This window comes from Aureobasidium subglaciale (genome assembly GCF_000721755.1).
Source record: "Aureobasidium subglaciale EXF-2481 unplaced genomic scaffold scaffold_0, whole genome shotgun sequence".
NCBI lineage: Eukaryota > Fungi > Ascomycota > Dothideomycetes > Dothideales > Saccotheciaceae > Aureobasidium > Aureobasidium subglaciale.
Window position 1 is genome coordinate 2,124,859 of NW_013566995.1, and position 13,800 is coordinate 2,138,658.

General features: G+C 47.5%; 5 protein-coding genes across 5 annotated transcripts; 1 reads left to right on the forward strand and 4 right to left on the reverse strand.

Moving 5' to 3' along the window:
* Positions 1-164: 164 nt before the first annotated feature.
* On the reverse strand, positions 165-736 carry AUEXF2481DRAFT_35187 (uncharacterized protein). Its single transcript, XM_013493959.1, has 2 exons — positions 688-736; positions 165-635 (listed from the first exon to the last, which is right to left on the reverse strand). Exon 2 carries the CDS (start codon positions 629-631, stop codon positions 212-214), a length of 420 nt encoding a protein of 139 aa, XP_013349413.1. The 5' UTR covers positions 632-635; positions 688-736; the 3' UTR covers positions 165-211.
* A 186-nt stretch (positions 737-922) lies between these two features.
* Positions 923-1,327, reverse strand: AUEXF2481DRAFT_25207 (uncharacterized protein; the record flags this gene model as incomplete). The annotated part of the gene is made up of 1 exon (XM_013493960.1): positions 923-1,327. One exon carries the CDS (start codon positions 1,325-1,327, stop codon positions 923-925), a length of 405 nt encoding a protein of 134 aa, XP_013349414.1.
* A 163-nt stretch (positions 1,328-1,490) lies between these two features.
* AUEXF2481DRAFT_167689 (uncharacterized protein) lies at positions 1,491-2,309 on the reverse strand. The gene has a single exon (XM_013493961.1). It carries the CDS (start codon positions 2,047-2,049, stop codon positions 1,537-1,539), a length of 513 nt encoding a protein of 170 aa, XP_013349415.1. The 5' UTR covers positions 2,050-2,309; the 3' UTR covers positions 1,491-1,536.
* A 1,635-nt stretch (positions 2,310-3,944) lies between these two features.
* On the forward strand, positions 3,945-5,753 carry AUEXF2481DRAFT_25208 (uncharacterized protein; the record flags this gene model as incomplete). The annotated part of the gene is made up of 1 exon (XM_013493962.1): positions 3,945-5,753. One exon carries the CDS (start codon positions 3,945-3,947, stop codon positions 5,751-5,753), a length of 1,809 nt encoding a protein of 602 aa, XP_013349416.1.
* Positions 5,754-7,861: 2,108 nt separating this feature from the next.
* On the reverse strand, positions 7,862-9,479 carry AUEXF2481DRAFT_75934 (uncharacterized protein). Its single transcript, XM_013493963.1, has 2 exons — positions 8,743-9,479; positions 7,862-8,681 (listed from the first exon to the last, which is right to left on the reverse strand). Exons 1-2 carry the CDS (start codon positions 9,369-9,371, stop codon positions 7,976-7,978), a joined length of 1,335 nt encoding a protein of 444 aa, XP_013349417.1. The 5' UTR covers positions 9,372-9,479; the 3' UTR covers positions 7,862-7,975.
* Positions 9,480-13,800: the final 4,321 nt, after the last annotated feature.

Genomic DNA, 13,800 nt, shown 5'->3' on the forward strand with positions numbered 1-13,800 from the left:
GTTGTGTTGCATACCCCAAGAAGAAGCGCGAGCCTCGAACAAAGGTTGAATCTCGCATCCGTGGAAGTGAGGGGAAGCGCGAGGATGGACCCTTGTCAAATGGCAACGCAATCACTACTTTTGAGGAGTCTAATTCGAACCTTGGATGCAATGCGAAAATGTTGCCCTGAGGAATTGAGGATGATGAGATGACTCGTCACCGCTCGATAGATTAATTCGCTAGTAATCCATAGCAAGTACCTCGCGCCTGCATCTGCTCATTCACATCCTTGAAGCCATCCTGAAGCGTGCCATTGACCTTGCTCTGTCCTGACAAGCTTTGAGAAAGCATGCGAACCGACCCGGCTTCTTGCTCGAGAAAGTGAACGGTGTCCTCATCGACGGGACGTTGAGCAAGCGGAACAAGCAGATCCCGCAGGATGGATTCTGCTTCGCTGTACTCTTGTTGTTGTATCCGCACGTTCGAGAGATTGTAGAGCTCTCTGGAAGCAGCTTCTGTACCTTCCTGTTGCTGCATGACGGGGATGATGTGTTGATATGATTCTTCAGCCCTTGCAAGGTCGCCCAAGGAGACATGTCTTAAAGCCTCGGAGGTCATGTCTGTCAAGTTGTTCTTGGTCGAAGTATCCATAGTTCTGCCCTTTGTCAATCGAATTCACAGTCTCTGTCCCGGAACAGACGACTTGCCAGTTTTATCAGATAGCGGAGAGTGTAACACGTTGGAAGTATAGAAGGTGTTACGATTGCTATGATACCAAGCTTGGTCATTCTGTTGCCTGAAAATCAAGCCAGCCTCAATACCTGTCTTATGCTCACGTCATCATGCATAAACACCACCCAATCAAGCAACGTTGCAACCATCCCATCCACGAGCTTCGATGGAAGGTCTCGACATTGAACCTGCACGCCTCCGATACAGGTTTCAACCATGCAGTTTAGGGTGAACTCTTCTGAAAGACTCAGGCTCAGCCACGGCCAAACGACCAGGTGCATCATGGTGGATCATCTCGCCGTACTTGACCTGCCTGTTGCCAACTTCTCGAATCAGGTCTTTGACTCCTGCATTCGCGACAGCTGGATGGTCGAGTACCGGCGCATGGAAAGCGTTTGCGATTTCGAAAGGTCCGAGAGTGACTACGCGACCAAGTTGCCAGTAGCCATAGTAGCTGGGCAGGACACACATAATGCAAACGATGATCGATGCGATCGCTCCGTACATAAAGCCACGGTTGGTCATGTAGTGAACGCTACTGCTGTACTCCAAGGCAGTGAGTTTGGTAGTGTTGGCTGTGTTGAAGTCGTCGTATCTGAGGCCCCATGGGTTCATGGTCAGAGTAAACATCAGCTAGTTGATCTGATTGACAATATAGTCAAGTGGATCATCATAAGTGTAGCCACAGCTATGATTAGCAGGAGTTGGCACCTTCCACCTGCCCTTAGCTGAGTCAGCCGGGTAAACATTGAAATTTTCCCCAGTAATGTTGTAAGAGATCTGAGAATAACCGGAAAAGTAGTGATTGAGTACCTTGGCGATGCCTATTTCCGGAGAATTCCATTGCTGTTTGCCCAGCTCAGGAGGTCCGAGGAAAACCAATCGGCATCATCGAGAGTGTAGGTATTCCCAATCTTGGGGAAGGAGCCAGTAAAAGGCATTGTACTGTTGAATACAGCCATAATGCTCGTGTTATGTCCGCGATCCGGACCGACCTCAGTAGTGGCAGCTTTTTGTAGGAGTATGCCATCGATGATCGTCAGCTTTGCCGCGAGAGCCGCAAGTGCGATGAATTGAAGTATTTGCCGTATAGCACCACGTCTTCGATGCTGGCGCCAAATGCCCACGAGCGGTGGAGATCCTGGATAGTGGCGCCTTTGAGAGCTTTCCATTGCCACACCGTTACCAATAGCTATGCCGAAACAAATGTTCGAAACACCATTGAACCCAGACAAAAGTACATTAGGGCCGATCTTATCAGCCCAATGCTTTTGTCTATGACCGTCTGAGACAAGCAGAACGATGACAGAGCTAATTGCGCAGAAGACCACCATCATGAGCGCAGTGAAGCCTGTCCAAGGAAATCTTGCTCTTTTGCCAGTCTTCCACTGAGCATCAGGGAAAGCTTGTTCGGCACAGTCGAGCGGAACAGTATGCACTTATGCTGTTTCTTTGCCAATCTGCATGATTGTAGAGAATGATGATAATAAGTTGTTAGCAGAGCATTGTCTCGGGAGCTCCAAGGTATATATTTGCTTCAGCCAGGCGCCAAAAGTGCGGCATCAGTCAGTGACTCTCAGGTACTGCGTTTTCGGATCAAACGATACCATTTTTCAGAGTCTGTTAAAGCCGTGGCTCCTGCAACGAGCGCTCGCCCATTTGGTCGACTAGCTGGAAAGGAATACATCCGCTCGCGGCTCGCTTTCGACCGTGGTGAGGGTGTGGTTAAGTACTGTGCATGAAAGTATGAGGTGGGTTTTTTGCTACAGGCATCACAGCTCGAGCCAAGTTGTGAGAACGTTGTTGTCGGATCGCCCGAATGTGGATTGCTGCCCCCATATCGTGGGTGTGGCTCGTTCAGCTGTGTCTAAGGAAGCAAGTTGAAGCTGAAACGCAAGAAGAAAAGTCTACTGGGCCTTGGCGTTGCAGGGGCCGGCGGCCTTCATAGACTCTCGGATGTCCCCAAACTCGTACGCGACACACGCGTTGCCAACTTATCCACCAATCTCTGCGCTTTGAGCGCGATCTGACTGCTGTGTCTGAGGTACAACGTTCAGCAATAGCATTCAACATTGACATTGAAATACTGCGCACTTAACGCTGCAGTCTCGTGCACGAGACACTAGGCAAGACTCCATCTGAGTGTCGCGGTTATTCTTGCCAATTTGACCATCGACCAACTTCGGCACCATCCCACTTACGCCGATCCCGTGTCCTGGGCTCGTTCTGGTACACATCTGCACTGGAAAAAGCGCGAATCGTTTTTCAACAGCTGAACAGCAGACAACCCTCACTTGCAAATTGTCTTTGACAGCTTCGTGCTGTCCCATCTCTGGAGCTCACGCCATGACTTAGAGTGTTCGTCAGCTCATCGTTGGTCACCTAAAGGACTGGCAACCTTTTCCATCTCGACCGGGTCATGTAGAATCGGAGCCGCGCCTGTAGGCACAAGGTCTGGATCACTCATTGACCATCGAAACTCACGCGTAACAACGCGTATTTGGAGTCGAAGTTTCCAGGCGCGTACGCGTTCGAAAGCATCTTCTTGGCTAGATCTCTTTGGTTTCGACCACAAGCCTGTTGACAAGAGCCCTCGGCCAAGCCGTGAGACCCTCGGAGACAGCCAAAGATGGGTCGCATTCCGGGGCATGCGCCTCGTAATCGAGCCCTCTCGACCGTCTTGTGAGCCCCAAACCCGATTGGCCTGGTACGTACCATCACGGCTCGAATACACAGACAGAATAGGAAGAAGCTAAACCTGGAATCTCTACTTTGTGAAGCGATTACCTTGCACCATGCACGGTCACCACGTGAGGTTGGCTCTAGCTGAGGTGCATGTTCACAGAGATATACTTACCACGCTTTGCGTGCATATCAAAAATACTCCTGCCATGGCGGCACCGAAGAGCATCTCGCCATTACGGTCGCTCAGCTCCGTACTGGATGATGGTCTGTAGACACACATTTGCAACCATTCTTCAATCCTAGAAAGAGCTGTCACGCGAGCTAACACGGAAAAGTCATTCGGTTTCTCCATCTCTAGGCGTCGAAGCTGCAAGCCCACTGTTCTAATCTGCATTTCCAAAAGTGATATATACCTTCGCGGCGCACTTATCGAGGGCAGTGTTCCTGCATCTGATTTCCACTATTGACTCGCTCTTGCACACGAATCATCACTTCCATAACTCTGATCGTCGTTCACACCTCGGGATTTCTTTGCAACTCAACCACGATGGCCAGCGACGAGGCAATCAGACCGATCGACATCGCATCCGAAGGGTCCGTAGACAAGTTTAAGAACGAGGTGATGGTTACCGCTACTGCTATCGAATCGTCCGACTCTCCCAAGCAGCGTCCTACCATCCAACTAAAGGGCCGCCGAAGAACATCTTCCTCTTCGGGCTCACCAGAGCAAACGAATGCATATACTGAGAACACCGATGATTCTCTCACACAGATCGGCAACCTCATCAAGAAGATCCATGGCTTTTCCATTATTACCCGTCACGCACTTTACGTGCTGCCAGTAGCGACACTTCTGGTCATACCTCTTGCACTTTTCGATACTGTGTACAAGGATGCCCGGGCAGGCAATATCCGACTCCTCGGTCTAATTATCTGGCTAGAGGTCGTCTGGGTCGGTCTCTGGGTCTGCAAGCTGCTTGCGAAAGTGCTTCCTGTGGTCTTCCAGGCCGCATGTGGACTAGTCAGTACCGGCATCAGAAAGTACTCGCTTGTACTCATGGCTCTTAAGATTCCACTGAGCTTGTTCCTCTCTTCCATTGCAAATTGGGTCACTCTCCCTGTCATCTGCTCTTTCGATCAGGGCCACTGTGGTGAGAAATGGGTGACGACACTCCACACTGTCTGTCTTGCCACCATCGCTGTCTCTGCCGTCTTCTTAGTCGAGAAATTCTTCGTACAACTCATCAGTATCAACTATCACCGCAAACAACACGACAGAAAGATCAGGGACTCCAAGAGATTGGACATTATGTACGAAGCTTCTCGTCAGCTATCACCACCATTTTCTCGCGAGTTTGCTGATCTCGACTACGACATCTTCTACCCCGACACTTCAGGGATCAAGAAGAAGCTTGGTCAAGCAGGCATTCGCACTACTGTCATCAACGACATCGGACGAGCAAGGGACAAAGTCACATCAGCATTCGGTAACATCGCGTCGGAAATCTCTGGCAAGGCCATCTTCAATCCAAATTCCGCACACTCCATTGTCATCGGAGCACTGGAGACTCGTCGCGCGTCCAAAGCATTGGCACGTCGTCTTTGGCTGAGCTTCGTACCTGAAGGTAAAGATGTGCTGCTTGTCCAAGACATTCGCGACGTCCTCGGACCTAGTCAAGCTGAAGAGGCAGACGAGATCTTTAATGCCCTCGACAAGGACTGCAATGGCGACGTTAGTCTGGACGAGATGATCATGCTTGTCATGGAAGTCGGTCTGGAACGCAAGAATCGAGCTTCTAGTATGCACGACATCAGTCAAGCGATTGGAGTCCTCGATCGTATGCTCGTTGTTGTCGTCTTCATCGCTATTGCTTTCATCTACGCCGCTTTGTTCAGCAAGACACTGGCTACAAAGACGGCTCAACTTTGGTCTGTACATACTGGCCTGGCGTTCGCAATCGGAGGTACAGTGACTGAATTCCTCAGCTGCTGCATCTATCTCTTCGTCAAGCACCCTTACGATGTCGGCGACCGCGTCGATATCGACAAGACTGAGCTCACCGTCGAGCACATCTCCCTCATGTATAGTGTCTTCCGCCGCGTTGATAACGACAAGACCGTCCAGATCTCTCACATTGTCGCAAACGGCCACTGGATCGAGAATGTGTCTCGAAGCAAGGCCATGAAGGAACGCATCACTCTGGACGTCTCCGCAGCAACGAAATCGGCAGATCTCAACGCCCTACGTGTCGAGCTGGAAGTATTTGTGAGAGCTCCTGACAATGCTCGAGATTACCAACCGGTCTTGATGCTGAAGTCGTTGGTGTCGGCAATCTCAATCATCTTGAACTTATGATCGAAATCAAACACAAGATATGTGTACTATCAAGGCTATGGGAAATGATGCTGACTTTCCTTCTCAGTCAAATTTCTCGAACGAATCGTTGCGTGCGTCGCGGAGGATCAAGTTTATGGTTGCTCTTTTGACTTCCGTGAAGAGTGCAGGTATCGAAGCACCAGCTTGATTGTCATTCGACAATTTAGTGACACATGACTTTTATTGTCAACGATATACGATGTATCTTGTCTCTTATTGCCTCGAATAAGTAACTCTCACATATGCTCGAATTTGTATTTGACCATTTCCTTTGGTCGTTCTCGAGAGCGACTAGAGAAAGAGGGTTGTGCACGTAGGAGAGAGCAGATTCGATTACGCGTGATAGATTACAGATGAGTCACAACTCCATCGCACCAAGCGAGCTGCTTCCATACCAATTTTACTACCTTCCTACTGAGGTCGAGCTGTCAGAAGGGCACCCCAAGCTCTCCATTATCGAGGACGGGACCACGTCTGAATGTCGTCGGAGAATGACCTCATGGAACTCAGTCTGCCTGCTGTTATGACTGAGAGGCCCAGTATCGCCTTGGTAAGTAGTCGGTGCTTCAATGCTTCGCGTTGTTCTGACGACCTCAAAAATCTACCGCCTTCGCAGTGGTCAGTGATCGAATCAGGCTCCGTATCCCGTCAATCTACAGAATGCTATGAGTCCGAATGCGTTGACTCTTGCAGCTTTATTGCTGTGGGTGTAAACTAGTTATACCACACAGTCTTTCGACGTCGCTAATACTGGTGGCTCCGTCTGTTGCATGCAGGGACAGCAGTATCTTTGTTGTCAGGGGATACTGTTTCAGTCAGTCGAGAGGCGTCGCGACCGAGGAAAAGACTCACTGTGCCATGGCCGAAGGTATCACTCTGACGGAAACGCGTTGCCTCCTTTTCTGTCGTCGAATATGGTGCATAAGTGCTTGGTAGATCATCTTCTCAGAATGCAAGATCATCGCTCGAACGTCTCCATTCGTCCTGGCCGGCATGAATTGACGCCTGATCATCTCGTGACCGAAAGCAGTGATTGATGACGCGTGCTAATATGTATGTTATTGAGTTCGTGTGGATACTGTCAGGAAGGCAGACTGTTTTACATATGTCAAAATGGATGTTGAGGCGGACTGTCCGCTGGCACTCAAGTGCGGCTGTAATCTCTTCCCTCAGATAGTTCCAGGCGCCCGCTTGCAGCAAGCCTGTTGTTGTCATGTCTATCTCATCCGTCGAAGAAATCGGTATGCTCCAAGGAGATGTCGCTGTTCCTGTCTTGAGTCGGCTGGAGTACGGTCAGTGAAACGACCAACGTTCGTCTCCGGCAGGACATATACTTGAGAATCTCATACGAGCGCAACAGGCAAGCAGTCACCAAATAGTCAATTGTGGGTGAGGCGCAGATCGGGTGTAAAGCACGAACTTGCGTTCCGGTTTTGGTCTGGCACAATGCTCTTGACGCTTCGCACATCTTTGGCTAATGGGAAGGGTGCCATTACCTAGTGTCTCGCTGTCAGTCGTCAATGTGAAGTTGTGTAAACGGCAATTTTGTGCTCACATTTTACCTTGCGACGACGACAGGCAAGGCTGTAAGGATGATGAACATTGTGTCCGATCTCAGATGCGACCATACTCAGCACGCTGATTCACATGTCTGCCTGGTCTTAATGATCACACTGTGTTCCAGAGTGTTTCACAGTCTGCAGGCACCGCTCGAGGCATCTTGATGCAATCAGATATCTGGCGTCAGTACATGACGAATCCTTACGAAATGCCAAAAGGGATGTAGGACCGACGAAGCGGAGATTGACGTAGAAGCTTTTGATAGTTAAAAAGTGTGTAGCTCTAACAAATTTAAGGACAAATGACGATGTAGCAGTACCTAGCTATAAACTAAGAGGAGGACATTCTAGAAGTGAAGGTGTCGGATAGAATTGACACACACGTCACTGTAGCGCAAAGCTCGCGTCCAGGCTTCCTTAGACCCTAACTATACTCGGAGGGTTACCCTACTTAATCCTTAAAATGTGCAATAACTAACGACTACTGGTTGTAATAAACCAGCATTAGCTAGCCTTAACTTAGCACGTCCTTGTTTGTGGGTGCGTACAGAATAACAGATTCTCAGCTCGATCTATCTCTAGTAACTGGCTACTAACAGCTACAAGATGACAAATGACTGATGTTCTGAGTCATGACTTTGCCTATCTTGGTGTCCAAAAGATGTTTTCCAAAATTCTGACGATACTTGAACAGAGCGCCATTATAGTGACAAAAGTCAGACCTGTATTGCCGCTCAGGAATTGCGTGCTTGTAAGAACAAAAGTTGCATAGAGATATACTCCGACTGCGAGTGTCTCAATGGTTGCCTCGTACCATTTCCAGCTGCGAATACCCGTCTCATCAGGCATACTGATCGACAGTGTAATGGTGTGCAAAGTTTGAGTGATCTTGTTGGCTGGCGTAGAGGGTGTGACAGGAGCCACAGGAGTGGCAGGTGTCGCAGACATTGTGACATGAGTTTGGGATGACGATACTGTCGTAGGTGCGGTGGCAGGCGCGCCAGAAGGAGCGGCTGGCGTGGATGTCATTCCAGCGCTACTCGGTGGTGTTATCGGTGCGGATAGCGGGACAACATGATTGGGAATTGCTGGAGGCGACGTTGCAATTGTCGCCACCGGACTGGGTATGCTACCAGTATTCGGGGTCGCGTTAAAGCTGGGGAGTATTGATTTCTTCGAAATCTCAAGTTCAGTGTAATACTCATAGTTCCGATAAGGCAATCTTGCAAGTCTTATCAGGCCAAAGTCCTCGAGTCCATCCCTGTTGTTCAATACAACCTTGATCGAATCACTCAGAAGCCAAAGAATCAACAACGATAGCAGGAGCCATACGACGCATGCACAAGGCCTATATAATGTGCCGATAAGCATGTAGTCGCAACAAACTTTACGAAATCTTTGGAGCTTACCACATAAAGATCAGAAAGCCATATTCGCAGCGCCATGTAATCATGACTCTCGAGCCCACCCGATAATTGAACCAGAGAGCGATGGCGGCCAGACCCAGAACTAGAATGTCGACCATGAATGTGACCACAGCGCTTCTCCAAGGTTTTCGTTTCTTGAGTTCCGCTGAAGAAGGCAACTGAAAACTCCATTGCCTGGTCTTGGGCGCAGCAGGGATCGCGTCGGTCAGACTAGTGTTGGTCGCTCGCAACTGACGGAATAAACCAGATGGCAAACCGATGCCGAAGCAGACAGTAGCCAGTGCACGATGCGGCGAGAGAAAGGCCAGCTGAACCAATTCCAGGGGTGATGCAGCGACGAGTGCGAGTATGGTGGGCACAAGGCCAGCGATGGCGCCACCGCTCTGAAAACCAGCAGCTGCGTCGGAAGGGAGCTCATCAAGGACGCAGCGCATCAACAGCGGACACTTGCCAAAGTCAAAGTTTTCTTGGTTGAACCCACCGCAGGTTTGCGATATGTTCTGGGTGGAGTAATCGGTCGGGTCGCCAACGTAGCGTGTCATGGCCTGACTTGTGGTGATGAGAGTCACAATGAGGAAGCCTTCGAGCAGGCACGTCTGTCGGGATGGCATGGTAATGTTCTATGGTCGCCAATTCAGCGTGAAAATGCTATTTGAGTGTATCGAGCTTGCATAGCAATCGCGACGGGTCGAAGAAGTGTCTAAAGATTGGGATTTTTGAATGAGCGCGAGAACAAGGTCAGAATCACTCGACAAAAGCCACGTGGTCACATGCGATATGCGAAATGCCGTGAAGATGTGCTTATATTGGTCGAAAATTGGAGCAATATAAGCTGCATGTTAGCCCTACGCCGCGCACGCTGGCGATCGGCTTTTGCTTCCTTCATGCGACAAGAAATAAGCGGCACACTGGAGAATAAACGTAGTTGCGACATGGGACGGTCACAAAGCCCTGTCGACACTGTCCTTAAGGAATCTTGAGAGGGCTCCTGACGGTGCTTGGGCCTGAGACGTTCTACAGGAGCTGCCTTACTTTGAGGTGCTTGGGACGTTTTCTCTAGAAGCTTGCTTACTACGATTCATCTGCGGCGAGCGACACGGGAAGTATCATCTGAATCTCGAGCTTTCCATTTTATGAGCAGGATCAGAGTCTGCGCCGCTCTGGCAGACAAGACCTGCTTGGTTAGACAAGGCAAGTATTGCCACAACGTTGATTACATAGGCCCGCGACGCAGGCAAGTTCGGTCGTCTGCATCGACAGCCAGCGAAGGACAGCGCCGTGCACAGATTGAGCGGCGCTTTCGGGCCTGGCCGAGTACTGAGCTGGGGGGAAGTGTCGCCCTCAGCAGGAGGCGGCAGCTTCTAGACAAACACGCCGAGAGACAACGAATGCCCTCCTGCTATTCTCGGCCTCATCTTGTGTCGCGTGTGTTTCTTCTCCCTCTTCCACTTTCGCTGTCGGGCTTAGGATCGCTGTCGGTTACGAGGCGCTGTCCATATCTGCAACGGTGACGCCGGAACGAGAGAGGACGAGGTCTGGCTGTCGCAAGCCGATGCTGAAGAGGTGGAGAGGGAGAAGAGCCAGACACTGTGGACAAGGGCAGAGCAGAAGGCCTGCCGTTGTTGGCGCCCGTCTTGCTAAGCACTTGTACACGACGCAGGAATCTCCAACGGTATTGGTCAGGAAGGATGGCCAGGTCGTGGTGCTCGATCGCTTTGCCGTAAGGTCGGCGTGGTAGACGACCACATGAGTTCGTCTGGCGCGCAGTGACGCGACAAGAACAAGTTGTCAACGGTGTGAGACAGATCGCGCTGTGGAGTGGAAGTTGGAAGGACAAAAGAAGCGCGGCATGGAAACGTGGACGCCAAGCTTTCGATTCAGTCCTTTCAGCAAAGTCAAGACAATTTCGTCCTGTCCTTAGCATCAGTACACAAGACCCTATAAGGGATGCTGTATAATTTGTTTCCTACCTAGCCCAAGCCATTTTCGGAGCTCAAGCTAATTTAGAGAGGGTCGCGTTACATGAGTCCCTTAAGTTTAGTGCGCCTGTCGGCTGATGTTCTAACTTTAAGGCACCGAGTTAGAATTCCACCTCCTTCGCGTTAGAAGCCTTAGACGGTAACCATCCTACAGGATTCGGATCAACCTCGCTAACACACGTTACATAGATACGGGATCCAACAATCAGCGGAGAAACTACCTCCGCAGCACTTAGTGACGTTCCGAATAGACGCTACGACCTCTTTAACGACCTCGCCTTAAACTAATTCTCGCAGAGCTTTCTTCTCTTTCTCTATTCTATCTCTATCATTAACGCAAAGTCTTATGTCAGACTACGTAAGGACTGTCGGTAGTTAGAAATACGCTTATATTTACCCTAGCTAATAGGACACCTAGGGGGTAATAGTCCCTAGGTCGGATTCGGTTAGCGTAGGGTCTAGATTAGCTAAATTAGGTATTTATTTAATAGCCCCTAGCAGTAGCCCCTAACTTCTTAAAAGTCTTTATCGCCGGCGCTTTTTACTATTACGGATTAAACCGCGATCTAACGATTAAATAGTAGCCTATAATATAAGGAGGTTTTACTAAGGAGGAAAAGGAAGAGGACGGAAAGTCTGTCCTCTTCGTACGACGCTTATATACGCTAAGTTAGGGAATTCCTAGCGTTAGCCGAGGTTAGGGTCGCTACTATAGCAAGACCCTATAATAATACCTCCCTCCTTACCGCTAAGAATACTACCGCGCGATGTCCGTTTAAGCTCTATTAAGCTCGTTATTTTCCCTCCTCCCTACTATATAAAGTAATCTAAAGTAAATTAACTCCCTTACTTTATATATTTCTGTCTCCGTATAATTAGCTGCTTCTACCGTCTTCTACTTCGCTCTACTCGATTCTCTATTACTTAATTTTCTGTTCTTTTACTTAATTCTCTAGTTTAGCGAGTACTTATTATATTATATAGTCGTACCCCTTCTTCTTCCTTTTTATAATAATACCGCTTCTATCTACCTTTCTATATAGTACTTTACCTCTCTTACTCTTTCCCCTTTCTAATATTATACGATAGGACAATTATACGACATTATTATATCGCTTATTCCCTACCTTAGTAGCGCTCCTACTACTACTAGCCCTCTCTCTATTATTACTTGCTTTCCTAGACCTAAAATCCCCTATAGCGGTAAGTCGTATAGTTAGTTTATCCTAACTACTGTTAGCGACACCTCTCTTAGTACTATCTACTATACTAATGCCTAGGTTTATTTAACGTGTTCGTACGATCTCGTTTAGTAGCTAATATTCGTAGCGCGCTATCTAGTAGCTACCTCCTTACCCTTTCTTACTATCCCTCTATACTAATAGTACCCCTACTATTACTATCGCCTAGGTTCGTTTATTTCCTCCCTTATATAACGGTCGACTTCTTACTAATAGGTACCTAGATCCGTAGCGCTCGTTAGTCGTATATTAACGCTCTACTTATCGCTTCCTATAGTACTCGCTACCTTACCGCTTACGCTTACTCTACTATCGGCACCTTCGGTAGCCTTATCGTACGTATCGCTAGTTTCTACGCTAGCGCCTATACTTCGTATAAGTAGAAGTCGTACCGTTAGTAGTACCCTTACGTTAATAATAACGAGACCTTCGTTCCTACCGCTACCTTTCGCTAGGTTCCTCTTAGTATATACCTTCTTACCCTTTAAGTTCGTTATACGATCGTCTTCTCTTAGTTTAGCTTTAAGCGCTATTCTTCTTCTACGCTAGAGCGTAGCTCGCGCCTATTTATCTAGTTAGTTATATAAAGACTTAGGTAGGCCTTCTTAGTACTACCTATTTAGTTACTTTTTAATCGAATCCTCTTCTTACTTATTCTTCTCTTCTCGTCTTCCTTATACCGCTTATCGCGTAGTTCTTCGTATAATGTCTAATTTATTAACGCTATAGCTCTAGCGTCGAGAGAGCTATTAGTGTTCTAAAAGAGCTAGGTCTTTACGAGCTAGTAGTCTAAGGTAGCAGTCTCTATTAACTGTGCTATAGATTCCTAAGTTTCTTAGATATACTCTATCTATTATACGAGGTATTTAACCTACTATCCCCGGCCTCTCTTTATATAACTCTCGTTAATAATTTCTTTAACTAGGTACTCTTCTTCTCCGTCTACTTAGATCGTAGGTAGTTATATATCGTCCGAACGTTAGAATAGTAGTAGGTCTCCGGCTACTAAGTAAATAAGGTCGATATAGAATATATCGTAGATACCTTTAAGGGTGTTAAGTCGTATAGCGTATATACTAATAACTTCTTTTATAGTGTACTTAGCGTTCTTCTAGTCTAGTTTATAGTAAGGTCTAATCGTACGAATGTTCTTTAAATAGAGCTAGACTTTATTACCTACTTAGAATTCTAGTATAAGGCTCCTTCTCTTATTAGCCTACTGTTCGGCTTCTTATTACGCGAAGGCTATTAAAGCTTTTACCTAGTCTATCGTATCTCGGAGTATTTATACGATTTACTCTCCTTTCTCTACTAGAGTTTAAGCTCTTATCTTATCCTCTCCTATCTATTCTTTAATATCTAGGTCGAAGGGCGAGTTTTTAAAGCTATATATTAAGAAGAAAGGGCTTACTTCTATTATCGCGTTTATACGGCTATTTATCGATAATTCTACTATCGGTAAAAGAGTTTTCTAATTAGTCTAGTCGAAGTAGACGTACGTACGGAGGTACGTTTCTATTAAACTATTTAGTCTTTCTATAGCACCGTCCGTTTAAGGATAGTACGCTATTAATAGTCTTTTTATAATATTTACTAATCTATAGATACTCGACTATAGTTCGCCTATAAACTAGATTCTTTAGTTAGAGGTTATCGTATAAGGGAAACTGTATCTTTAGACTACGCTCTAGATAACTATACGAGCGAGGGTCTCTACTATTATATCTATTACTCCTTCTAGGATTACTCCTCTTATTAATCTATCGGTAATAATAAGGATATTATTATATTCTTTACTCTCTAAGAGGTTAGTTATAAAG

Excerpts from the sequence above, each read along its gene's own strand:
- AUEXF2481DRAFT_35187 (XM_013493959.1), bottom strand. The coding sequence starts at position 631 with ATGGATACTTCGACCAAGAACAACTTGACAGACATGACCTCCGAGGCT.
- AUEXF2481DRAFT_167689 (XM_013493961.1), bottom strand. The coding sequence starts at position 2,049 with ATGATGGTGGTCTTCTGCGCAATTAGCTCTGTCATCGTTCTGCTTGTC.
- AUEXF2481DRAFT_75934 (XM_013493963.1), bottom strand. The coding sequence starts at position 9,371 with ATGCCATCCCGACAGACGTGCCTGCTCGAAGGCTTCCTCATTGTGACT. Across the intron at positions 8,682-8,742 it reads GGCTTTCTGATCTTTATGTG|GCCTTGTGCATGCGTCGTAT; the intron begins GTAAGCTCCAAA and ends CACATTATATAG.